Source organism: Amia ocellicauda, chromosome 16 (assembly GCF_036373705.1).
Source record: "Amia ocellicauda isolate fAmiCal2 chromosome 16, fAmiCal2.hap1, whole genome shotgun sequence".
NCBI lineage: Eukaryota > Metazoa > Chordata > Actinopteri > Amiiformes > Amiidae > Amia > Amia ocellicauda.
This window is the reverse complement of record NC_089865.1, coordinates 5,091,735-5,117,178: the sequence shown is the minus strand read 5'-3', so window position 1 is coordinate 5,117,178 and position 25,444 is coordinate 5,091,735. Positions and strand designations below refer to the sequence as shown.

The 25,444-nt window shown below is 36.9% G+C and overlaps 2 protein-coding genes across 2 annotated transcripts; one reads left to right on the top strand and one right to left on the bottom strand.

The window, feature by feature from the left end:
* Positions 1-2,351: 2,351 nt before the first annotated feature.
* hacd2 (3-hydroxyacyl-CoA dehydratase 2) lies at positions 2,352-11,234 on the bottom strand. The gene is made up of 7 exons (XM_066688443.1): positions 10,920-11,234; positions 9,479-9,596; positions 8,654-8,672; positions 8,130-8,218; positions 6,434-6,555; positions 5,074-5,252; positions 2,352-4,754 (listed from the first exon to the last, which is right to left on the bottom strand). The coding sequence occupies exons 1-7, from the start codon at positions 11,042-11,044 to the stop codon at positions 4,672-4,674; spliced, it is 735 nt and encodes a 244-aa protein (XP_066544540.1). The 5' UTR covers positions 11,045-11,234; the 3' UTR covers positions 2,352-4,671.
* A 335-nt stretch (positions 11,235-11,569) lies between these two features.
* Positions 11,570-22,468, top strand: stam2 (signal transducing adaptor molecule (SH3 domain and ITAM motif) 2). Its single transcript, XM_066688442.1, has 14 exons — positions 11,570-11,862; positions 12,896-12,980; positions 13,375-13,450; positions 14,865-14,960; positions 15,222-15,368; positions 16,667-16,736; positions 17,001-17,187; positions 17,571-17,665; positions 17,774-17,856; positions 18,184-18,271; positions 18,535-18,589; positions 19,186-19,339; positions 19,851-20,020; positions 20,369-22,468. The coding sequence occupies exons 1-14, from the start codon at positions 11,823-11,825 to the stop codon at positions 20,565-20,567; spliced, it is 1,545 nt and encodes a 514-aa protein (XP_066544539.1). The 5' UTR covers positions 11,570-11,822; the 3' UTR covers positions 20,568-22,468.
* Positions 22,469-25,444: the final 2,976 nt, after the last annotated feature.

The window sequence follows — 25,444 nt, the reverse complement described above, 5'->3', positions numbered from 1 at the left end:
ACCACGTCTTCCTTTATAAAACTATAAGCCCTGTCTATCAATTACACTGAGTGGATTTCCTGAAGTCAAATATGTATATATTGTGCCACCCCTGTGTGGATGTGTAGACATACAGACACGTTATGGAGCCACACAGACAATCTGACTGAAATTAACTGCACAATTGAATGAGAGTAAAAACATGACAATTAAATAAGTTACAATATGGGGAAAACATGGCAACATCTGAACATTCTGTCCTGCTTCTATAGGAGGATATCTACTTCTGTCAATTCAGTCTTCATTTTACTCCCAACATATATACGAGTTTAAGAGTTAAACCATTATTCAGGGCATCATGCATCATATTATTTAACATAGAATTATCCATTTATACAGCTGGGTTTTTACTGAAGCAATCCAGGTAAAGTACCTTACTCTAGGGTACAACAGCAGTGTCTTCCACTTTCAATTGAACCCACAACCCTCCGCTCCAGAGTCCAGACCGCAACTCCACAATGCTGCTGTACTGTGAAATACCTTTCAGAAGTAAAATATATTTTTTTGCAGAATGTAGGGCAGACCACAATCACTAGATACAAGAAAACAATGTAAATATACAGACAAAAATAGCCAAGGCAGAAAAAGAAATATTCAAGATTCTCAGTTCCAATAGAAACCATTTACATGAAGCGAATTAGGAAATGTAGTAGGAGTGCCTACAAATAAAATGCATAGGTGGTAATATGGTTGGTTTCTAGGGATGACTACATATGGAGTAACAGTCACAATACCATTAAATTTTTTTGACAAGATACTTAACAAACACACTTCCAGACAGTCTTTACTAATTCGATCAGAAGTACAAAGTGTTTAGAAATTGAGGCTTTCCAATGACCTGACTCGACCCCACTGACATGTTGTAGGACAGATAGAGAGCAACCATCATAAATATGCTTTGGGAGATGGTTACCACTAATGCACAACCATAGCTGTAATTCGGAGTACAAACCTGGGGGGTTGCATTGACGTGGCAACAGAGAAAACACAAACACAAACATCATCTAGATTCTTCATGAGTCAGAGAATTCATGAGTTATGAAATGGACCCAGAGAACCGTTTAATCAGGTCAGAACAGATTCAACTCCCAGCGAACATTGTTGTTTCTTAAAATAGCTGAATGACTCTTTGAAGTCAATGGCTGATAAGTGATTACACCTCCATGTGAATTCAAAAGGGTAGCATACCTGCAGACCAGACAGATAGCATTTGAACAGAGTGCTACTGCCATCCAGTGAACGGTGAAGGAACAGGTTATGTCTACTTGTTCCTTATTTGGAAGACCATCAATCTCTAGTGTCGGAAAAAGCTCCACAATAATCCACAATAAATATGCATCTTCTTTCAGTCAAGGTTAGAATTTTCTCTTGAATCAGTATCGGCTTTATTTTGGGATTCAACTTAATATACATTTCAATAACGTATATAAAAGGCTACATTTAAATCATTATAATCTGGTATATGAATAAATAGGTAATTGCATGTACATTTCAAACTTACTTATGTAGTCAGTCTCTCACTGGAGTTGCAATCAAAAGATTTACTGGGGAGCAAACCCTCCCTAGGGCACCTTTATCAACTCTGATCTATTTATAGCACCACTGTCATGTAATGCCTTGCTTAGCTTTGGCAAAACCAAAAAATAATAAAGACAAAAAAGAACAGAAAGAATCCAGACCACAGTTTTGCTTCCTGTATTAAGAGTTTATTGCAAATATATATTATATTACTTGCTATATTATACAAAGTCTGGTCTCATATTTTGAAGATAATGGTCCCATGCAAAAGGTTTGTATCAAAAAGCCCAACCTTGTTAAATTGAATCCAAGTAAAATGTTACGTGCTTTTTCTCCCCCCAATAGTGCCATATTGGGACACAAGGTGATTTTTTTTTTCTGTTGACATGCAAAGTTACACAGAACTGCACTGTATTTGAAAGTCATATACATGTTTCAATTTTGCTAAACCCATGGCCATGCTGATACATTATACAATATTTGCAAAGTTTTTTTTTTTAAATCTATGCGAGACATTTCTCCTAACCTTGCAATACCAACCTGCTACTGTGAAGTAACTGTCATAAATTCCAGCAAGGGAAAACCAGACACCATGCAATTCAGCCAAGTTTTGCAATTTCTCATTGAAAACTCTTGCAGGAAAGACTGAAAATAACAGAGAGGACCCTTCAAGAAACAACGCACTGTTTATCAGGGAAAACAACACGGTACAAACCAACTACACTGATAAAGTACAACATCGATTTTATTATGCTCTAGATAATAAAAGGATTTTGTTTCAGGAACACCTTGGCTTCATTATAAGGATTTTATTATTATTATTATTTGTTTGTTACATATTCTTACCAATATTTACGGTGATAAAGATATTGAAGATCACCTGCAACACGATTTGTATTGTACTTTTAAAGACAGAATGATGAAGTCACTGCATCATGACAGAATAACACACAGAGTCAATATCTGAATTAGGAGAACTGTAAATAAGTGCATGTAAAGTTAGGATTAAAATGCATTTCAAATGACCAATCCTTAGCATCAGTATGATTTTGTAAAATACAAAAGTCCAGCAAAACAACTGAACTAAAAATATGCAAACACTATTAAAGTACTGTAAAATATTAAAAGATACTCTTAATTAAACTAAAAAGAAGCCATAGCTAAAACAGTTACAATTTCCAAGCCTAACTGTGTAAAGCTAGTGTTTGTTTGTTGGTTAGCTATTTATAAATCAATAATTAATTTGACCAGTAGAGCAGGAAAACCGTACAAAACTGTGGCAGTTATTTGAGCCTGATATGTCAAAACTGTACAAAACTCTCTCTAATGCTAGCATAGGCAATATGAATATAAATGCTGTAAACGGAACCCATACTAAGCTTAGACGCTCTATAAAACATTACCCTGTTCTTGGTCCCTCTTTACAACCAACTAAAGAGCAGATGACATGCATTCAACTACACTCCCTTCAGATCTTTCTGCAGTTATTACTGGATTTGAATGACTGGAAATGCGTGACTCCAAAAGGAGTTAATCTGATTCACCTTGGTTTCTAGTTTGGTCGAGGCTTTCTGTTTCTTAACGGTTTAGTAGTTCTAGCTACTCAGTGCTTTAATTATATAATAAAATGCATGAACTGTAGCAATGCAACACAAACTTTATTACTGGATTAGCCAGACCCCTTTTCCCATAATGTTCAGTGCACAGGTTTCACTTGGATTAAATGGGTTCGGTTTATCATCACTAACGAGGTAAAGCTTTAAAGTTCAATAAATTAATCGAAAAAATATACACAAAAAGTCTATTAAGGCTTATTTAATTGTACAAAACTCTATATTACACTGCTACGTTTATTGTATGCTTAGTCTTATGTGTTGCTACGTTAATTTCATGTAATTATATAATCAGGTAATTTTGCTGAACTAAGAAATATAAACAAGATTGATGGGAAACAGGTAAACAATTCACGGTCAAGATTGCAATTCCAGTTTAAACAGATCAACGATGAAACAGTAGTATAATAATATGTGCGAAACAAGCTTAACGTTATTTTACTATGAAAATAGATCTGGAACCGTTGGGGAGATATCCCTGTAAGCTTGGTTTCTGCTGAATAATTCAATTTATGAACATTACAATATGCATACTTTTAACCTGTCCTCACCCCTATTAAAATGAACTCAAAAAGTGGTGTTTTTTTTTTATAGAATATGGATTTTTTCCCTCATGAGCAAAACAGTAAGGCTGAGCCAGTGCATCAATTAATTATATTGTTTTGGTTAATATCTTTGCATTTAATTCAATTATTAATGTGATTCTTTGCAAAGATGTGTCTTTCTCTGCTACCTTCAAATCACTTTCCCTGATTCTGTGTACAATTTGAACACACTTCCTTTGAACCAATTCGTTTTTTTCCCTTCAGCTGGGATACACAAACACTGATGGTGTGAGATCTCACGTATTTATACGTTGCTGTATATTTATTTATTGTTTGCTAGTAATGTTGCACAACACTCCACAGAATCTGCTGAATTTTAGATTTTGCTCTTTCATCACATTGATTAATAAATATATTACCCATAAATCAATTGCTCCAGCCTTACAAAACAGTCAATGATGGGAAAAGCAAACTAGCAGTGTTCTTAATTACATTTTTTACGTACACTGCTAACGAATATAAGGGTTCTTAGGAATAATACAGAATGATTACCGACTGGTTTCGTAGAACTAAGAAATTCTATATTTTTTCAGTATCCTAAGTGACTCTGCCAACTAACACCAGATGTTACATTCATATTAAGTGTATTTATTTTAATTTTACCATTATCACATTGTAAGCATGTTGGTTATCATAATACTTGCATGTTCTCATCTTCTAGAAACAAGCATCTCATCTTTTATTTCAAAATGCAACATCCCAATATTTAAAAGTTCATTTACAAACGAGTACTGTGTTAGTAATCATCCTGGCCCTATTATTTTTTCCCCCCATTTGAGACATTTGGGTTCATTTTTGATGAGCAGATATTAAATTTGTCAGGCAACATTTAAAATGTAATCTTTTCTGCGGTCGTCTACTTTGTATTAATCATTCCGTCTGGGGCGCCGCCGGATTTATTCCACTTTACTGTAGTCCTCTGCTGGTCCCAACACTTTCTTTCTCTGTCTCATCATATGAAAGTACAACTGGGGGAAAACTGTTGAAGGAAAAAGAATAAACATTTAATAGGAGTAAGTGACATCCTCTCTTTTAAAATGCATTTTATAAAAAACCCAGCCCCCAGAATAAAGTTACCAACTGATCTGGTATGGGTAACTTTATACAAAAACAAAAGATTATTCACCACTTCATTCTGTTTCAGCAGGAGTACATTAATACGAAATTACTCCAGTTAATTAATTAGTAATATACTCAATCTCCTTGTAAGGGTTTCTAAAATATAAAGTGCAATATAGTATTAAATCTAACCAATACAAAATACAAGGATTGTGTTCGGGTGTCAGTTTTCTACTCACGGGGAATGTAAGAGACCATTGTCAGGATGAGGAATGTGTAGTAGTCGAAGGAGAAGTTGTATTTGTTCGGCAGTGTCACCGAATACAACCCTGTCTTCTGGACGTAGGGCAGAGCGGCATATATGGTCAGCAGCTCTCCGGTGACACCCATGGGGTACAAAACGATGAAGAGAGTGTATCTAAAAAAAAGCAGTTAAAAAGAGTTTGTATCACCTGCGTTTTTCCAGTTCATTTCTTTCTTGTTGCTGATCTTAATGACTACCGACTGCTGCTATTTAGGCCCAGATAGTTACCACACTACAAACAACTTCTGAAAAGAGTTTTAAAGCCCAGAAAATACAAAACTATGCTGTGGATAAACTCGCGACAATGCACTTATTACTTATGCTGGCAAATTAACTTCAGAAAACCATCCAGAACCAAAAGACAGATGTGTATCGTGCATAAGAAAATAAATAGAATAACAGGATAATCGAGACGATACAAACTACGGCTATGATTAGTCGTTATCCTGGCCCACTGTGATAGAGTCGTCCACAGATTCAGTAAGAATATGTCATGCAGTGTATTTTCTGTTTGTGTGATGCCAGATAGTATGTTATGGTTAAAGTAATACAATTCCTCCTACAGACAAATTAATGTAATATCATAATTTAATACATAATTAGATTAATGTGTCATTCAAATCAGTGTGAACAGTACAGATGTAAAATGAATCTGTAAGAAAATCTGTAAGAAACTAGAAGAAAACAAATGGTGGGGGGGCAAAAACAAACACAAAACTGTAGAAGCCCAAGATAAAATTGGAGGCTGATTCATAATTCGCCACCAGGCAACGCTGAAAAGCACAGATAGCTGCAAAAACAAGTTCCCTGCGGGCGAAGGCTGTTAAAGACCCTGTTGCCACGGTTTTGAAAACCCACGTTACAATCCCAATCTCCACTCCGCGTCTTTGTGACGGAGAGATTTCCATTCCAGACCTTTTGTAACTTGTAAAAAGCCTTCTGAGAAGCACTGTCTGTACAAATGCATTACCCTCACAATAACAACGTGGGCACGGCCGTGAAGAATAATGCTGAGGAGTCTTAGACTACAGATCGAAAAGAACCAGTTCTGACACGAAATATATTGACATCAATTAAAACATTTCATAGCAAACTTAATATGTTCCAAGTAGGGAAATGTAGTTTAATGTCAATTAAAACATTCTATTAAATAAGAATCCTTTAATATTGTATATCTACTCACACACAACACTGTATTGTACACACACACACACACACACACAATAAAAACAGGCAAATGTAAATATAGTATAGGTTCTGGCACTTTAATGTTCAACAACATATCTGCATATTACCTGGCCCATCTAATGAGGTATGGAAGATGGTTGAGAAGGCTGAATGTGTAGAAGGAGTAGCGGATAATTTCCGTTACTGTCCAAGCAACCACAAAAAGCAAAACACTGTCTTCGTTTTGTACCTAGATTAGGAGAAATGTGAGCTCAGGTTAGAAGAAACATACCTATTCATGGGTCTCAGATGAACTGCATCAAAACATTAGTTCAGATCATGCTGTTATTTCAACCTTTTTAAATTAGGTTCAAAAACTCACACAGACTACACACCACAATCTTCCCTGTCAATGCAAAGCATGTTACACTTCGAACAGCTCCTTTTCTTCTTCTCTACCATCTCAATTTGAAATCGACAATTGTTAATTGACCAACCAAGACAAGGTACATGCGTCCTCTAACACGTGCACTTCCACAACAAGCCCCCACGCTAAGCAGCACCTGACTATGTTTATTTGTATATTATGTATTCATGAAGACAGTACACACTCAGTCCAATTACAGGCATTTTCAGGGAGTTCCAGAACGTAAAAGAAACCGTTAACAAGTAGGCCACTCTCATGACAATGTTAATTGACTTATTCATAAGAAAGAAACTTACATACAGCAATGTTTCAGCATGTTCCCTTCCACTAGGGTAAACAAACAACACCTCAACTTAAGACATATCTCTGCCTTTCAAAGAATGGTGATTTCTCCATATAGTCAAATTCAACTTAATTAAATATAATATTAATAATTAAAATAGTGTGAAAGTTTCTCCACCACAACTAACACAGAGTACGAATTCAGCAGGTATTCAAACAGCTCAAACAGTTATCTGATACGAGGCAACATTTTTCATAAGACAGCTGGGGGTTCATGGTGAAAATGTAACACAATGTCTCCCAACATATTTAATGCTCTAGTTTAAAAAGAATAAAGCGGCACTTCAGTTTCCACAAAATATATAAATGCTTGTTTGTATTTCTCTTTTTCACTTACCTAAAATGATGTGAAAATGGTGCCATGGAGCACAAAGCGAGGATAATCACCCTGACCTCTCTCAGCAGTGTTTTCTGTTTTGTCTGCACTCTTGTTTTGGCGATTGAAATATCTATTGTTCTATAAATTCACCTATTCTAAAATGTGATCATTCTCACTCTTCAAAAAGAATAATTACATGTTTATGATTTAATTGACTCCATTCCCTAAAGTTAAAATAATCATAAACAGCACAAAGGAATACGTTTTACTCCAAATCAGACTGATCCATATTAACATCATCACAGTGTAGAATATAGAACCTGAATATTATGTAGGACAATTTAATTTTAATCCCCGGATGAACTAAAGATTTTAATTAGAGATTAAAGGTGAACTAGCAATGATACGTTTACATGTACTTGTGTGTTAGTAGGAGTGTATAGGTAAAGTATTTGTGATTTTATGTTCCATTCAATTATTTTAGTAACTTGTTAAACGTACAAATATAATTTATCACAATCATGACTGTGAATACCCTGAAGCATAGCTCTTCTGTATGTCAGGATGTGATGCTTCAACACTTACTGGATAGCAGACCAGATTACATCTAAACAGCACTGGATTTGTCGCCCTCATTGCAGCTCACGTAAAAATTACAGATTGTCATCCCTGCTACTAGCTTGCATCATGAATGTAAACGTAAACGGTTTTATATCAATTTATGGAAATTCATTACCTCTCTCACACTATGTGTTACGGCCCACGTGAGAAACACTCGTGACATCACTTGAAATCCTGTGAGAACTACAGATGATGGGACAATTCCTGGTAAAAAAATTATATTTACACACACACATTATTTAAAAATCGACTGTAGTTTGAATATTATTCATAATATTAAGTGGATTGCATTTACTTGCGAATGTGAATGCATTTAACTTTAAAATACACTTATCTGTGTTTTATAATTAGGTTACACAATTATTGCAGAATACTTATTACTTGGTACATATTAGTAAGATGGCCTTTGTAAATGTATTGGATGTCACACCTAAATGGCCAGCAGGTGGCTCTGATGACAATTACGAATACTGAATATTAGTGGTTGACTTATTTTGGCATTATTGGCGAATTTGATTGAATCACCAATTATATGTCTACCAAGCAAATGATCCCACCCTCACAGCAATTTTTGAATTAATAATGTCATTATTATTTATACATACATACAATGTTCCAACAGCCACACGCATCACTTACCTACAGCACAGTGTAATATCTGGTGAGAGAAAGAAAATAAAAACATATTTTAGCAGATTCCAAAGGTTTTTAGTAAATTGTACTTTTTTTCTGGGAATACCAGAAAGAGGTGTAACAGGTGTTGGTCATAAAGACAAATTGTCTATAAATGCTGAAGCTTACCGATATACTATGGAGGCCAGAGCAGTTTCTCCAGATCATTATTATTACTACTAATAATATATACTATATAGATGGAAACACTGCAAAGTGTCACACATAACAATAACACTGAATTATAAAGTAATAATAGAATAATCAAATAATAATAGAAAAAAGCTCTGGAAAAAAGGTTTGGAAAGGACTTGTTTATTTACACGGAGTGCTGAAGAGTTCTCATTCTGGACATTCATTTAATTAAAGTTACCATTTATACACTATTTAAAATTTGAAATTACCTTTCTGGTAAAGGAAAATACATTAAAAACACGAATATACCAGAAACAGAATCAGGTATTTCAATAAATATTTTTTAGTGGCATAAAAATATAACCATTATTAGATTACATAGGGTTCATATGTATTACAAAACATTGGGAACAATGTGGAATAAATATAAATAAATATAAAGGAAAGTGGAGTGACATTCCCCATAAAAAATCTATTCAAACTTTGTACTGAATACAGTCGGCTTAATACTCCTCGACATTCCACCTAATGGGTCATGTGAGCAGTTACACACAAAGCCCGAGCCAAAAGGGCCCAAGATAAGAAATGGCTCCATGTGAAGTCACAGCTTCTCATTGGTTAAAAAGTGAAAATGTGAAACAGTTCACTACCACCCACCTCTAGGAGAGCCCCCGTCTGAAAGAACTTCAGGGGCTTTTCTATGGAGTAATACAGGCCGTGATGGCTGCCTTTGGCAAGATATGCACGGACCAGTCCAACAGCTATGACCAGCCACCTAAAAGGGAAACCATTGTTAACTGAAGTTTGCATTATATTATGAACATCATAACAGCTCTGCAATTATGAATTATTGTCTTAATTATTATTATTCTTACTACTACTTATTTTAGATATGTAAAAACAGTGTAGAAGCGTTGTTTTGGTGTTTTTACTTCACTCAAATAAAAAATAAAAACTGTACAGATTATATGATTTGGGGAAATTGATTTCGTTTACAGCTACAAGTATGGCAGATTAACTGGTTTAGTTGCTGAAAATATAAGATCGAAACAAAGCTACATAATGACATTTTCTGCAGTCAGCCTGGGGGTCAGATTGACTTTCTCTACCTGTCAAGAAATGCAAACATGCAGGGATCTCCCAGACTTTGTTGTTATCTAACATATTTTTAGGTGGGGGGGGGGGGGGTAATGATGAATTGAATTAAATTCAACTTTCTTTTTGTCCTCAGGAAAATAAAAAAAAAGTGACACAACACATTGGTTAGAGCACACCTTAAAAACAGATATGTTGTGAACAATATAATAGAAACCGGTACATTTTTAACTTTGCCTGCTATCAATGTCATGAATGTATCTGCAGCAGAAACACAGCCCCTCTCCCTATGAATCAGTGCTTGGAAATCAAATGCATAATTATGACACCACAGGGAACTAGCAACCCAGATCTTCAGCACTTGAAGTAGGCTATTTTTAAACAAGAAAAGGAGCTAAAACCACCTGATATTCCTTGCTATGGTGAATTAAAATCTGATCTACGTGTATGTGTGTCGAGGTGTCAGTCTGATCGTGCATTTGACTATGTTTCCTACATAGAAAGTCCAGTTTCCTTTGCACTCCACAAAGTAACACAACCATCGTGGGTGGGAGCGCCTTGACACAGATTAAAAATAGCACAACGCCACAATCAGAATCGGCTGGTTTACATTGTAACTGGCAACATGCAAAAGCACTCCAAGGCAAATCAGATGCATCGACAGATCTCACACATCCATCTGAAGAGCAAGTCAAGGTTCAAGTTGCAAAATCGCTAATCGTGAAGGGTACAGCTAAATACACTGCTTATAATCACCGCTGCTGTCTGGATATAGATGCACACCTATATCAGGCACTGTGTTTTAGATTTGGTGCAGCTAAGTAGTGTGCAATACTAAAACACACATCAGATTTGATGCACACTATACTTTTACGCACACCCAGGCTCACTTCTTTGTGAGGCACAGAATGGCAGGTCAAGATAAAACACAACGCGTCTCTCATTCATGCGGAGCCACCTCATTTTGCACGGAAATGCCCTGTGCCAGCACTGCCTTACATACCCTGCCGTCATGACCACATTGTAGATGACCAGGTAGGCGGTTGCCAGAGCCCCCGGCCCCTTTTTGCGCTTGTGGGACGCATCGTTGTGCGTCGCTTTGCCGGCCCCGGGAGCGGGTGCTGCCATGTCTCTCGCTGGGACTCGCTGATCTCCTCCCGTCGCTCCGAAGCAGGAAATTGCGGCTCCAGTGGAGGCTTCCTCTGCCCAGGCCCAGGTTCAAAACAGCGACATCTGCGGGGATCTGGGGTTTAGTGTCACGGAGAGCTGTGCTGGTGGTGAAGCTAATATTGCAATACATACTTATAAACTAAGAATTGCACATTTATTTTTACAGTCCTCATGGTGTATTTGAGGCAACTTTCTCACTGGAAAAACCAAATGTTTTTAAACTGCCAATAGTGCAAAAGGACACATACTGATAATTGCTATTGCACTTGTTTATTTTTGTATTAACATTTTAAAATATGATGCATAATTGCACATCTGTTATCTTGCATCTATTTATTCTATCATCTATCTGTTTAAACATCAATGGTTTTGGTTGCTTTACCACCGCCTGGCGCATGGGGGCGCTCTCCGTACTTAGCGCACTGCCCTCAAACGAAGCTGCCCGCTGCGATGCCTGAATCATATTACACGCGAAAATAAAATATAGTTTAATTACAATTCTTAAAACATACGATATAAGAAAGTGATGCTTTTGAACAACACCGATATAAAGGAGGTCTTTTACATATGGATATATTTTTGTAGGCAAGTTGTTAGCCGACTAGGTTTAAGGAAGAGCAACTGGTGAAAGTGAACCGAGTTGGATGGATGAGGAAGGGAGGCAGGTAAAATCCTAATATTTACACTACTGGTTTCCCCCAAACCCGAGGCCGCCTTCCGCACCAGAGGGATCAAGATGCCTTTATTCACGCAGAACCCGTTTGATCAGGATGTGGGTGAGTGAAATGATCGATACGCCGATGTGCGCTTGTGTTTACACAGTCGATTCCGTTTTCATAGGAAGTATGGGCTAAACTCCCAATGTTTTTCTTGGCCTGTATGCTAATGACAGTGTAACGATCACGGGGCGATTATTCATTGCCTTTGCTGCTGCTCCCGTGTATTTTCACAACGAAGAGGAAAACGCTGTCTAGGTGGACATTTTGACATGATGTGACTTTGTGTGTTTTTTTTCAGACAGTGAGTAACACGTAGGCTTAGCTAGTCAAGGTGTCTGACAAACAAAACACGGATCATTTTAGGGTTATAACATTGTTTTACCCAGATAACTGACCTAGTTTATCATTAGACCATTTATATTTTTAACGCAGGGCCTGTGATGTTAATCTTTAATTGAATTCCGTAGCCAATACTGTGTATTTGAGTAGGGTGATGTTTGGGCAATGGAAACACTAGAGGTATAATTTCTGTAACTTTAGCAGGGGGTTTTAACAGGTGAGCAAGTTGACAGTGACGTCATTCGCCAGGTGATTAAAACCTTACATGTCTACGTAATGCATTGATAATCTTATTATCGATTACACAACATAGACCAGGGACTGTGTTCAATGTGCTGTTGCTCCTCAACCTTCATAAAGGGAACTTGTGCAATGTGCAAAATGTTTGCGAGACAATTTAAATCTCCCAAGAGTACACAATATAAATATTGTTTTGGAAAACGCTGTGGTCTTTTGTTTGCTGATTTTCATGTTATAGTATTCAATATAAACCATCATATTATACTAAAGCTCTGTTGTAGAACTATCTATCCTTTTATACTTTCTTTGGTATAGATATAAGAGAGAATAAGGAGGGTGGGAACTTGCATAAGTTGGTATTATTAGCTAATTGACCCTATAGTTTCAGCCACATTTTTCACAATGCTTGACATGTGACACAATATACATATTGACCAACAGCATGAGAACTTGTTCACACTTCACATTGGCTGGCATTAACGGTTCTGTTTTGTGTTTGTGTGTTTCACAGAGAAAGCTACAAATGAAAACAATACGGCAGATGACTGGGGCCTTATTATGGATATCTGTGATCGGGTTGGGACAACACCTAATGGGTATGCTAAAATTAGCATCTATGGAAATCAATTCCAATTTCCCTGTTTTCAGCCCTATTCAAAACTCCAGTACTTTTTGCCATTTCCATGTATTTTAAAGTATCGTTATTATAATGATTCTGATTTGCTCATTCTCAAAATGTAGATAAAATGAGGCATATATTGTTTGCATGCTGTATTTGGAATACTGAGGATGTAAAATACCTGTGTTTACCTGATTTAGTTTTTGTTGTAATAAAAATCACTACAGCAAAATTAAGTAACTACTTTGTGAGCAGTTAAAAATAGTTTGTAAGATGTACAACGTGTGTCGTGTAACAGTTGTAGAAGTACTTCTGTGTGTTTTAAATTTCCAATTTTGGTGATGTTTTATTTCAACGTTTTGATTCTTCAGAGCTAAAGAGTGTCTGAAATCCATAATGAAGAGAGTCAACCACAAGGTCCCTCATGTTGCAATGCAGGCTCTGACTGTAAGTGCTCAGTTTCAATAATGTTTTCTTTTGAAAGTTTATTTAGCTGTTGCATTTATTAAGTTAATTGATTTCATGTATGCAATCCAAACTTTCAGATCTTTACATACATCATTTTCTGAACAGATCTCTTATTTTAAAACGCTATGTAAGCACCACAGTTTTTTAATCTGCTAATGAGAAATTCCTAACGAGACAAATTGTCCATTTAATTGAGCAGTTTGGACTGCACACTGTATCATCTAATTACTATGGCTCTTCTTTCAATGCATTCTATCAATAGTATGCCTTTCTGCCAGAGAATCGTATATGATAGTACTGCTCTACCACATTGGAGACAACTTTGTGATGTGTCTAATTGAGAACTGAATGGATACTTTGAGTTTGGTTGAAGAGGTTGTTCACGTTGACATGTTTTGCATAGATACAGGATAGTGGTAGTAGTTGTGGTTAAACCTTCCTAATCCATAACCCGCGTACCTTGTGATTATTACCTTTAGGAAGTTTATGTAATCAGGTTGCAGGTTCTCATTTTACAATGTTACTTTCTCTTATTCATGTTCAACATCAGGTGTCAGAGCAAAAAGAGAAGGATGTAGGGCCTAGTTATTCCAGTTATGTTGCCCTTATCAAGGGTCACCAGCTGTATTTTATTCCAATCTTATTTTAAGAAGTTATTTGAAAGCTGATTTGAATGTATTTGTCTTTTCTCATTTTATTTCTCTGGCAATGTACTCAGTCTGACCAAGGCCAATACCAAATTAAAACTTTGACCTACCCACGAATTGCAAATTACAGACTTGTACCCTATCACTTTTTGATGTTGGAGTAGTACAAAGTGTCTTCTGACGCTGCATTAAACTGCTAAAGGGTACAGGTTTATACTTTACTTTTTGTGAGTAGGTCAAAGTTTTAATTTGGTGTAGCCCCAAGTTTGTCAAAGTGCATTTTTTAGACTTGGATTTCTCCTCTCTAATGTAGTTGTGGAGTAAGTGTGTTTATGTGTGTGCTTCCACTTGCTCTTTTCCATGTCATGTCTGCAAAGTTTATCATTTAATCTTCCCATCTTGTATGTGGTCGTCTTCTAGGTCTCTTCATCTCTTGGGATCCATTTGATAGCTTCCTTTGTCCATCTTTGATCTGTTCTTGCAACGTGTCCAGTCCATTGACATTTTAACATTGTCACTCTTTCAATTACGTCACACACTTTTGTTTGTTCTCAGATCCATACATTTCTTTTTCTGTGTCTCTTATTCTAAGCAGACATCCTTTCATGCTTCTTTGTGTCATCCTCAGTGTCAATATATATCAAACCCCCATGATGTATATTATTCCTTAAAGGAACAGATCTGTGTTTGTTTCATTAGATAGTTGTTAATGAATTCATTTGTTAATGTCATTTGTCTTTTGTCAGTTGCTGAGTGCCTGTGTCTCAAACAGTGGCAAAATCTTCCACTTAGAAATCTGTTCCAGAGACTTTGCCAGTGAAGTCCGCAGCTTATTGAATAAGGTATTGTGATTCTCTTGGAAAAGCCAGTATAAATATATTTTGTGAGTCTTTTTTTAAAACAAAAATGTGTGTGTATTGTTCTTTTAATCAATTCAATCAAGATATTTTTCTGGAGCCCTTTGTATTTGTATATTTATATTATGCCACGTGTAAGCGGTAATGTTTTATGTTTTAATATATATAATAACATTTAACATTTGAAATATAGACCTTTATTTTTGTTAGAAGTCTTAAGACCTGTCCTCCTGGTGTGATTGACAGGCTCACCCCAAGGTGTGTGAGAAGCTGAAGGCGCTGATGGTGGAGTGGGCCGATGATTTCCAGAAGGACCCTCAGCTCAGCCTCATTGGGGCCACAATCAAGTCCCTGAAGGAGGAGGGTGTGGTGTTTCCCTCCTCCAGCTCACAGGTGCTAACCTTAAACCCACAGCTGCCCCTTGGGTTTCAAATCCCCTTATTAAAGTCACTGCGGCCTGGTTTTTATTTTATCAGTCTTTATGGTCGTTAACTTCGGTCTGATGAATATTTATCCATATGTCTTTGTTACAGGAAATATTTGGTCATTTGCAGCCAAATGCCACTGAAAGTATAAAGCTGGCTCACACTGGGGAACAAGTTAACTGTTTTCTTGTGTAATTTGCATAGCTGCCAGATTATTTGCATTTGCCTTAAGTGTGAACGAGTCTGTACGTGTCGTTCTCTTTCATGTATATCAGTTGCTCCCAACCCCGGCCCCGGAGGACCTCCTACCCTGCTGGTTTTTGTTCCAACCGAGCTCTTAATTACTTTATTGAACCTTAATTGAACTAACAGTTGGGGTTTTAAGTATAGAATTGTATAAATAACTTATTAAAGAACAAACTCTTTTATTATAAAAATAAAAAGTCAAACCTAAGCAGATTGTTACTTCAATTAAGGCTCAATTAAGTAATCGAGAGCTCGATTGGGACAAGAACCAGCAGGGTAGGGTTGGGAACCCCTGATGTAGATAGTTTTGATGTTGTATTTGTATTTATTTATTTAATTGTGGGTTAATTATATAATTAATTGAATTTTGTAAGGACATCAATAATGCCCTTTGAAAAAGAAGTTCTTATTAAAGATTAATATCTGAAAATTAGACCTGTCCAGAGATCCAGTGGGTTTTGGTCAGTATATTTGACTTTTTGTACAGATAGCTGTTGAGTTTCATCTTTCATGTTCTAAGGGGAAAATGTAATTTTGAAAACATAAATGTATATACAGCTCCGGAAAAAATTAAGAGACTGCTTAACACTGATTTCTGAACTTGAGGTGGTCTCTTATTTTTTTTCCAGAGCTGTATATATATATAAGATTATTTTATGTGGTTTTGCTATTTTAGAGGAGGCTGTATGTTTGTTTGTATTTTTTCTAAGGCTGTAAAATGATGATGTAGCCAGTGCAGGACAGCGCAGTTCTGAGTAGGAAAAGGACACTCAATATAATGGCGACATGGTTCAGCCAGCTGTTTAAACCTGCACTGTAGTACTAATATAACTCCTCTAGATGGTGTCCCTGCACTAGCAAAGTTAGGAAAACTAACCTTAAATTATTCTTCACGACCACTGAAATATGAAACAATTTCACTTTCAAAGGGGGGTATGATGTTGATTGATATTGATTATCCTAATGTTTATGCCATATTCCTAGTCTTCCTAATATGTTGTACGTTTTGTTTGCTGACAGAGCTCCACAAGCACAAAGTCCAGTGCCCCTGCAGCTGGCAAAGTCGTGGAGGATGATGACTTGGCAAAAGGTATGGTTCTGGTCCATAATAAACACCTGATTTTAAAGTCTTTATTAATATAGATGTTTTCAGAAGCATGGCTTTGCTTTCCCTTCATTCATTCATTTTAATTATAACGCACACCAGTCTAGATTGTGTATTGAACAATAAATTAATTGTCACTTGACTTCCATGACAGATTCTATATGTAGTATAAATGTACCCTTTACATACGTTGTTTTTCCGAAGCAGTGGTTTTAGTACAGCCTAATGTGGCGTGTTTATTACGGGTAGCCATCGAGCTATCCCTGCAGGAACAGCGTCAGCAGCAGACGGAGACACTCCCCATCACTGTCCCCGCGGACCCCCCGTTCAACAGCAACGAGTCCCGCAAGGTGCGCGCCCTGTACGACTTCGAGGCCGCGGAGGACAACGAGCTGACGTTCAAGGCGGGAGAACTCATCATCGTTCAGGATGACAGGTAGATTAACGTCCCATCCCCAGATTAATCTCCCCTTCTGTCTCCACACGTCAGCCGCTGCTCTGAAAATAATGAGATCTAATTAATCGTTTTAATAATTTAATGGAGGCAAGAAGGACCTTTTCAAGCGAGAGTTTCAAACACGATTCACATAGTACGCAATAGGAGTGTATGTGTTACAATCATTAGTCATTGTGTGATTTAAATATTTAAATCAAATTATAAAAATGCTTTTATTTTTACATTTTATGGTTTGGATCCATAAATACGCCACCCCCCCCCCACTCCAGTTCAGTTATTCTCTTATAGTGTTCAATTCAATATTGTCTATTTAAGATGTTGTCTGTTTAATTCTGTTCCTCCATTTTGTTTCATTTACACAGTGATCCAAACTGGTGGAAAGGCGAGAATCACAGAGGTGTCGGTTTGTTTCCATCGAACTTCGTGACGACCAACCTGAACTCCGAGCCCGAACCAGGTGAGCAGATCATCCTCTCTGTTGGCAGCACTGTGCTTTGTCTCAATTCAAGGTATTTCTAGCAATAAAAGTGTATAAAAAGTCACTGTACTGTCTTCATTATTTCAGCTGCATTTGTGGAAAAATCTGCCTTGCCTGAGGAAACCAGCTTAGAAGCCAAGATCGAACCCGAGCCCGTGTTCATAGATGAGGTTTGTGTTTTGTATGCGTTTTCTAATCTTTTATATCATTTTTGAGTATTGTATGCCTCTCAAGGTTAAGTGCAGATTGAGTTTCACACAATTCACATCTTCCTTGTAAACTGTGTATAGTGTATTAAGCTCACACTTGGTTACATGTTTGCGTGTCTACATGTATGCACTGTATGTACAAATCTTTTGGAAACCACAGACTAAGGGTATTTCCAGTGTCCATGGCAGATTTAACGTTTATGATTTTTACTGCCACTCCAGTGATTTTTGCATTTCACTAGCTAAAATAAATATATATTTTGAATGACCTTTTCTTTGTGCCTGAAGGAAAAGATGGACCGGACTCTGCACTTGCTTCAGAACACAGACCCAGCCGACACACAACCGGACTCTTCAGAGCTTTTGTATCTCGAAGGTAACGAATCGAAATCCTGCTGCCCAAGACCAGATTGGCAAACCTAAAATTTCCCCCATTTCAAAAGCAACAATTACAAATATGCATTGTTTAATTTAAAGTCTTAGCTGAAACAAGTTTAAATTGTCATTGACATTGCATGGGTTTCAAAGGAGTTTTCGAAAAAAATTATACTGGAAATGCTTACCTGTGGTGATGGTGTTAAAAGTTTACCTTTATTTGGTTGATATTAGATTTTCTTTTTCTTTATTTTCTTGGACAAGATGTTTGTCGTCAGATGAATCCAATGATTGACGAAAAATTGGAAGAAATAGACCGGTAAGAGAATTTGTATTTAAATAAGAGCTTGAGAATATTTAAACTTGATTTCTAACGTAAAATCTTGAATTTCTGTGTATAGACTTTATGAAAAGTAGAAAACAATTATTTTAACATCATACAACATCTATCCATTTTCATTGATAACCAAATAAGCTTTTTGTTATATACACACTTGTTTAATTAAAACGTGGTCAATGCTTTATTTTTCCATCGGTGAAACCTACTTTTAAAACCTGCTCACAGTTAGACGTATATAAAAACGAACCCCCTCTCAGGCGTTGTTGCCTCCAGTGACGGGACATGTGGCCAGCTGCGTGTTTCACCTGCATGTGATGGGATTGAAGCTTAAAAACTAATCGTGCAAATTGCTCTGCCTCCTCCTGACACCAGTGAACGTATTTATTTATAGACTGAGGTGCTGGATTACACACTGTATTAGAGGAGTGTATGTAGCAAGTATGCTCATCTGTCTAAGTGAGAGACTTGTTTTACAGATCACCCTTATTTCCTTGTATAGCATCTGTTTTCAAAACGACACCTCAATGCCCATTCACACGGCACTTGCGTTGCTTTTAAACATGTTCTCCTCCCAGGAAACACTCTGAGCTCTCTGAGTTGAACTTGAAGGTCCTCGAGGCCCTGGAACTCTACAACAAGCTCATGAACGAGGCCCCGATGTACTCGGTCTATTCCAAGATGCAGCCCCAGGCACATTACCCACAGACGTCAGCCAGTGTCCCAATGCAGGTTAGAGCCCCGCTGTGGATACGGCAGGAGAAATGAAGGGCACCGCTCGGCAGACTGGTTTCTTAAAGAAGACTGATTCTATTTTATCATTCTTAACATGGAATTGGACTAAATTTAGCAAAGGCGAAATATAATTAGATGCAATACATCATGTATGTGTGGGAGGTTCGTACATTTCTCAAAGGTGCCTAAATTAAGTTTTTGAAGTAATAAATACCTCAGTTTTAATTGTATCATACATTTGGACCATAATAATTAGTGTGTTCTCCGGCTGCTGCATTTTCTAGGATCCTAAGTGAAAATGACTGTATTTCAATAAGCAAGAGTGCGGAGAAATAAAACTATGGTAGCACTGCAAGATTGTCCTAAAATGGGGTTGGTTAACGATGGTGAAGATGTCACATTTTAAAGATAAAAATATGGAGAGCAGGAATGGGATATAGTGGCACATCTGTAGAAAAAGAGTTGAAAGTAACTGCCTCCTGAGTTTATTTTTCTTCTCTCAAACTAGGGCTACCCAGGGCAACCACAGAGCGCCACATACATGCCATCAGGCCTTCCTCAGGTGGCCCCCGGACAAGGATACAGTTTGGGCCCCGAGCAGGCTGGCCCTCTGAGGTCGCTCCCGCCAACTGTTAACTCATCGATGGCCAACCAGCCCGGGCAGACTCCATACATGAGGTACACAAGTACACAAATAAAAAAGCAACCACTATATTTTATGTATGTACTGACTTTTAATCGTATGATTTTTATTGCATTTAATAAGTAATACAACATTTAGTCCTTTAAGTAGCATTATGTAACAATAACATGACATAAGACTGCAATAGGCATGTTTGTTATTATATCTATTATTTAAGTATTGTATTTATACATATTATTGTATGGTAACTCATAGTGTTATGCATTCTGAAATCACTAGACTCCTTCTAAACTTGTTTCTATTGCAGCATTAAGCTACAAACACCCTATTTTCCAACATTCACTCATTAAAATTGTGCTTTTGTATTTTTCTCTCCTCCGCAGTGGTATGAACGCAGGTTACATGACCCAGAGCTCTGGCGCCCCGGCCCCTTACCCACAGCAGGTGGGCATGGCTATGGACATGTCAGCCTATCAGAACACTAATCCTAACATGACTCCAGCATCCACATATCCAATGGTCACGCCAGCGCACCCTGGCCCACCGCAGCAAGCAAACTATTACCAGCAACCTCTCCTTTAATAAGCTACAGTAGTGACCTTGATTTCAGTGCATATCCTTAAAACCAGTTAAAACAAAACATTTAGATTGCATGGTTTTTAACATGACATTGATTTACTCCTGCTATAGATGGCAGATGCAGTAGACTTTATTGACAGAGAATGGTAGGAAGTATTGTTGCCTCTTGGAGATGAACGACACGTGCAGAAAAGCCTAATTATGAATCCCCGTTAATTTAATTTAATTAAAAGCCTAATGACTATGAGGCCTTCATTCTTTTCATTTTTCCTAAACACAAAGAAAACCATAATTGTCAGGATACAGCATCTTCATAGAGACAGTTCTTACCAGTGAGACGGATGGACAGATATTGTAGTAGTGTAACACATCGGGCTGTTTTTATCCAATGCAGTATGATGTGTTATACACGCATTCATATTATGCATATTTAACAATGTCCATAAAAAAACTGTTAATTAATATTGAAAAATCAGCTCAACCCCCTCCTCAAAAAAACTGTGTTTGTAGCACTGTGAAAATAGGATTTTTTTCAAATTAATTTTAAATTTGCTTGGCATTTATATCAAGTAGTCTGATATTTTTTCCTCCCAAATCTATTGTGAGTCAATTACTAGTGACTTAAAAGCTTCTGAGTTTTCACAAAGTTTAATAAATTGTTATGAAGAGGAGAACGAAACTACAGTTATCATTTGGTGTTTTCCTGGTGGTCAGGTTCACATGCATTTATCATGCAAGACATGATTTAATATCTGTATACCGGTGAGGAATTAATTTGACCATTGACAGATAACCAAGCTGAGTTATACCCTTTATATGGGTATAATGGACACAAAACAGACCGAATCCCTCAATACAAGTGTGATGGAAAAAATTATACTTAACTGAATGTAAAGTAACCTGCTAATAACATATTTTATTTGCTTTGTGTTTGTGCCAAGATGTTACCATTTAGGATGGTGTTTGTGTCTTGGATTAAAACATTTATTTCAGATAATACAAAAAAGAAAGCATGATGTTAGTGGTTGTCAGAATATTTTTTCTCCAGGAAGTAAAATCCCACTGGAATCCACCTTGTTACTTTTGTATTTACTTATTCGCTGCCTACATGTGATATTCACTTATTTGGCAGCGTCTCATTCAGCTTTTTACTTTGGTTAGATGATGTGCATTGTGGGAATGTTTTTGTTTTAACACTTTGTATTGGGGGTGAGGGGACCCACGTGCACAGGTTGTTATTAATATTAACTGTGTGTCCGAATTAGTATTCATATGTTGAAAACCTTTTGTTCTAAAACTGCTTTCTGTAACCTTTTTAGTCCACCATTGGGCCCACGATACTTTGATTTATACAGAAGGAACTTTTAATATGCAAATACTAGTTTCTCTGCACAGTGTGACTGAAGCTGTAGTTAGGCTTCTAATTAAATATTTGTAAATTGTAAACCTCTCATGTATCTTGGTATGTTTTGGAAAATTATAATTAGTTCTTTCTTTGTCTGTTCCAAAATGAAAAGCATTTATTTCTTTTTGTTTTTGTTTTTACTTCTGATGTCTTATCCAAAATCCAAACAGAATCAACCTGTTTAATCTAGACACTGACCAAAAGTTAATATGTATAAAGTTTTTTTTTTTTTTTTTTTTTTTTTTTAAAGGAATGTCAGCAAGAAAAAAGATAATTCACTTAAGAATAAAGTCTGCTTGATTTTGAAGTGAATCACAAAAAAGGGGTCTTTCAAGGCAGGGGTCAGTGAATTGCTATTGTTTCTTCTAATTACGATATACCCGAGTCCTGTACACATTGTTTCTTAATCTGACACATGAAGTCCTGTATATTAGATGTAAAATATCTTGCATATGTTGGTACTGCACCTTAACTTTATAAACATTTTCTTTGCCACCGACTGCCTTCTTTTCTTTAAAAAACAAAACAGAGAAATCCATTCCAAAAAGCTGCTGTATACCTTGATTTTTATATATATATATAATATATATATATATATATATATATATATATATAAGGATTTTCTGGTTTATCCAGTACGTGCATATTCTCTTGTGCTCCATATTTTATAACCTCAAGGTTCTTAATATCTTTGTTACATTTTCATTGTAAAATGTTTAATTTGTGATTACCCGAAAATACTTAAAAGCCTTTCAAAATAAAAAGTGTTACCCAGTTGTGTAATGGCAGGGTCTGTATGTCAACACCCAACCTGTTTTCCCTTTTCCTTCAGTGTGCGTCGGCATGTGTTGTTGACTGTGAAAAGTGCTTTGGTTGTGTTAAATAACTGAGGTTTATTTCCTATTTTTTGTCTGTGTGTCTGTCTCGCTACCCAATCATCCTTACCAGTGGGATGTACTGGTGCTTAGAGTGGTTTTCCTATTTGGGAAACTGGGATGTGAGGTGGGACCAAGTCAGGCCAAGAACTAAAGAAATGGCAGCTACCTTTTGGTAAACTTTATTTTTAATCAGTAAACTGATTCATAGAGCAGGTTTATAGAAAAATAAAGCTACGGTCCTTGACTCAATGAGTCCATAAATAGAGCAATAATGACACATTGTTTTCGTGTTTATTTATTTTATTTATGCACTAATTATTAAGGAAAGGAAGAACAGATGCAGAACAGACAGGATGGGTGGCAGGTGTCTGGTCACCAACAGGGGGAGCTGTGTAGCAGGAGGTCCGCTGTGGAGAGAGCCTTGTGCCGTACGAGTCACTTGGGAATCGGTGAATTTTAAGAATTATTGACACCTTGGAATTTGTGAAGGAAATTACTATTTTTATGTACAACACCACATTTTACCCCAAAGTGCTTTGTAGTGATTTAATAATAAGGTTTACATGTGTGCTTCTTTTACATCCTAAATAATCACAGACAAATAATCCAGTGGGTGGAAAAGCCTCTGTGAGCATAAGGGATGTAATTCGATTCCATTCCCCAAACCTGCTGAAATATAGAAATATGTATGGGTATTCAAATTAAAAATAATGTAAAAACTCAGTCATTTATATGAAGCGGGGGTGAAGGTGTATTTTGGTAGGAACCCTTCCCGGTGGAGGGTGGAAGGCAGTGATTAATTTATGTTTTGCTCACCGATGTCGCTAACAGATTTATTTAAAGACGGTCTGGTGCTAATTTGGGTGCTCTTGTCAGGAGTGGTGCTGTCGCCTCCTCTGCTGAATAAAGCACTCGGTCACATGCTTCTCAGCCCGAGAGTATTGTGATGCCTAAGCAAAAAGGAAGCTCCGAATTCCCTTGCTCTCCCCGCTTTCTCGATGTAAAACGGAGCAAGGGGAAATAATTAGTTCACACACATGATTATTTTCACAATTCAACCTGTTACCATCTTTCTTTAGCAGACTGAATTTAAATCATCCTTACATGGTTAAAATGCTGGTGTGGGTGTTGCAATTCCTTGATATAGATGAATGAAATCTCTTCTGATGATCATATTTGTTTATATTTTAATTATTAATATGTATTTACTTATATATCTGGGTTTTTAGCCTTTTTTCCCACTTGAACACTACAGGTCTGTATTTGATTGTCCATATATCAATGCATTATTATTTTTGACTGTAATTATTACTATATTCATTCAATTAAATTCCTGACCATCTGTCTCTCTAAATACAAATCATAAACTTTATCTGTAGTATATAAAACCACATGAATGTGAAGGTGTTCTAACAGGGACCACCAATCACTATGGTGGTCTGCCAACATACCCAAAATCCCTGGATTTGATTAAACTTCATCCAATCCAATCCTTAATTGTAGCCCACCTGGCTTCGACACACTGCAAACGCACTGTGGACATGCCAACAACCAAGGGGCTTTTTTTTACCCCTCTCCTGAGCCCCATCAAAGACTTCTTCCCAGGCTCCAGTGTCCTCTTTGATCGTTTACATCAGCTCTTTGGATGCATATTTATTTAAAGTCCCGTAGGACTGTGCTCATTCTTATATCTGTGATCTGTTGTTGTTTCTTTGGCCTTCCTGATACTGGAGGTTTCTTAAAAAAAACACACAAATATACTTTGTAGTATAAGTTGCATAGACAGTATCTGAACTAGCTATATTACTGTATTGTATACACTTGTGCAAGTCTAGCCTCCCACTTTGATGGCACCAGATTGAATCGTGCCATTTCTCTGTGCTATGTTCGTTGACACCTTCTCATGGTACTTTGGCAATCAGGTGCAGGTGATAACGCAGACATTCGTATCCCTGGTGCTCTTACTGCCAGGAAGGGAACACGGGTACCACAACATACACAATTGGATCACCAATGCCCATTAATACAAGGAGTTTCCTTTTCTAATGACTTCACTCCTATCATGAATATGTTGTCACCTCTGTTTCCACTTTGTATTAGTGGTGGCAGGGCTACTGATCTCCTCTTACTCTGTCTGCTCAGACATCAGCAACGGTTGCTGAGACATTTTAATGTTTCTTAATCATGAACCATGTAAAAAATTAAAGGAAAGACCCAGGACTGACAACATAAGAGGTAGGCTCCTATAGTTGAATATTTCTGTGGTGGAGTAGCCATAAGACCTTTAAAATAAACCGTTAATCTACTGGGATACATTAGAACATCTTCTCTGTTTAGTTGTGGAGATTTTTGTTAAAGTAGTGGCTTTGATTTGCATGTATTGCAATGTAAGGGTTCATTTAATTATCAAAAAAAATAAAATATATATATATATAATATATGTATCATGTTTAAATACTTCCTTTTAAATAAAACACATGAGTTCCAGACTTACACATGTGTATCCTGTTGGTTTATCCTGTTCAATTGCACACCATCTAGGAAAAAAAGGAAATCAGAAAACTTGATCACAGAACACCATTTTGAATGTGATGCAT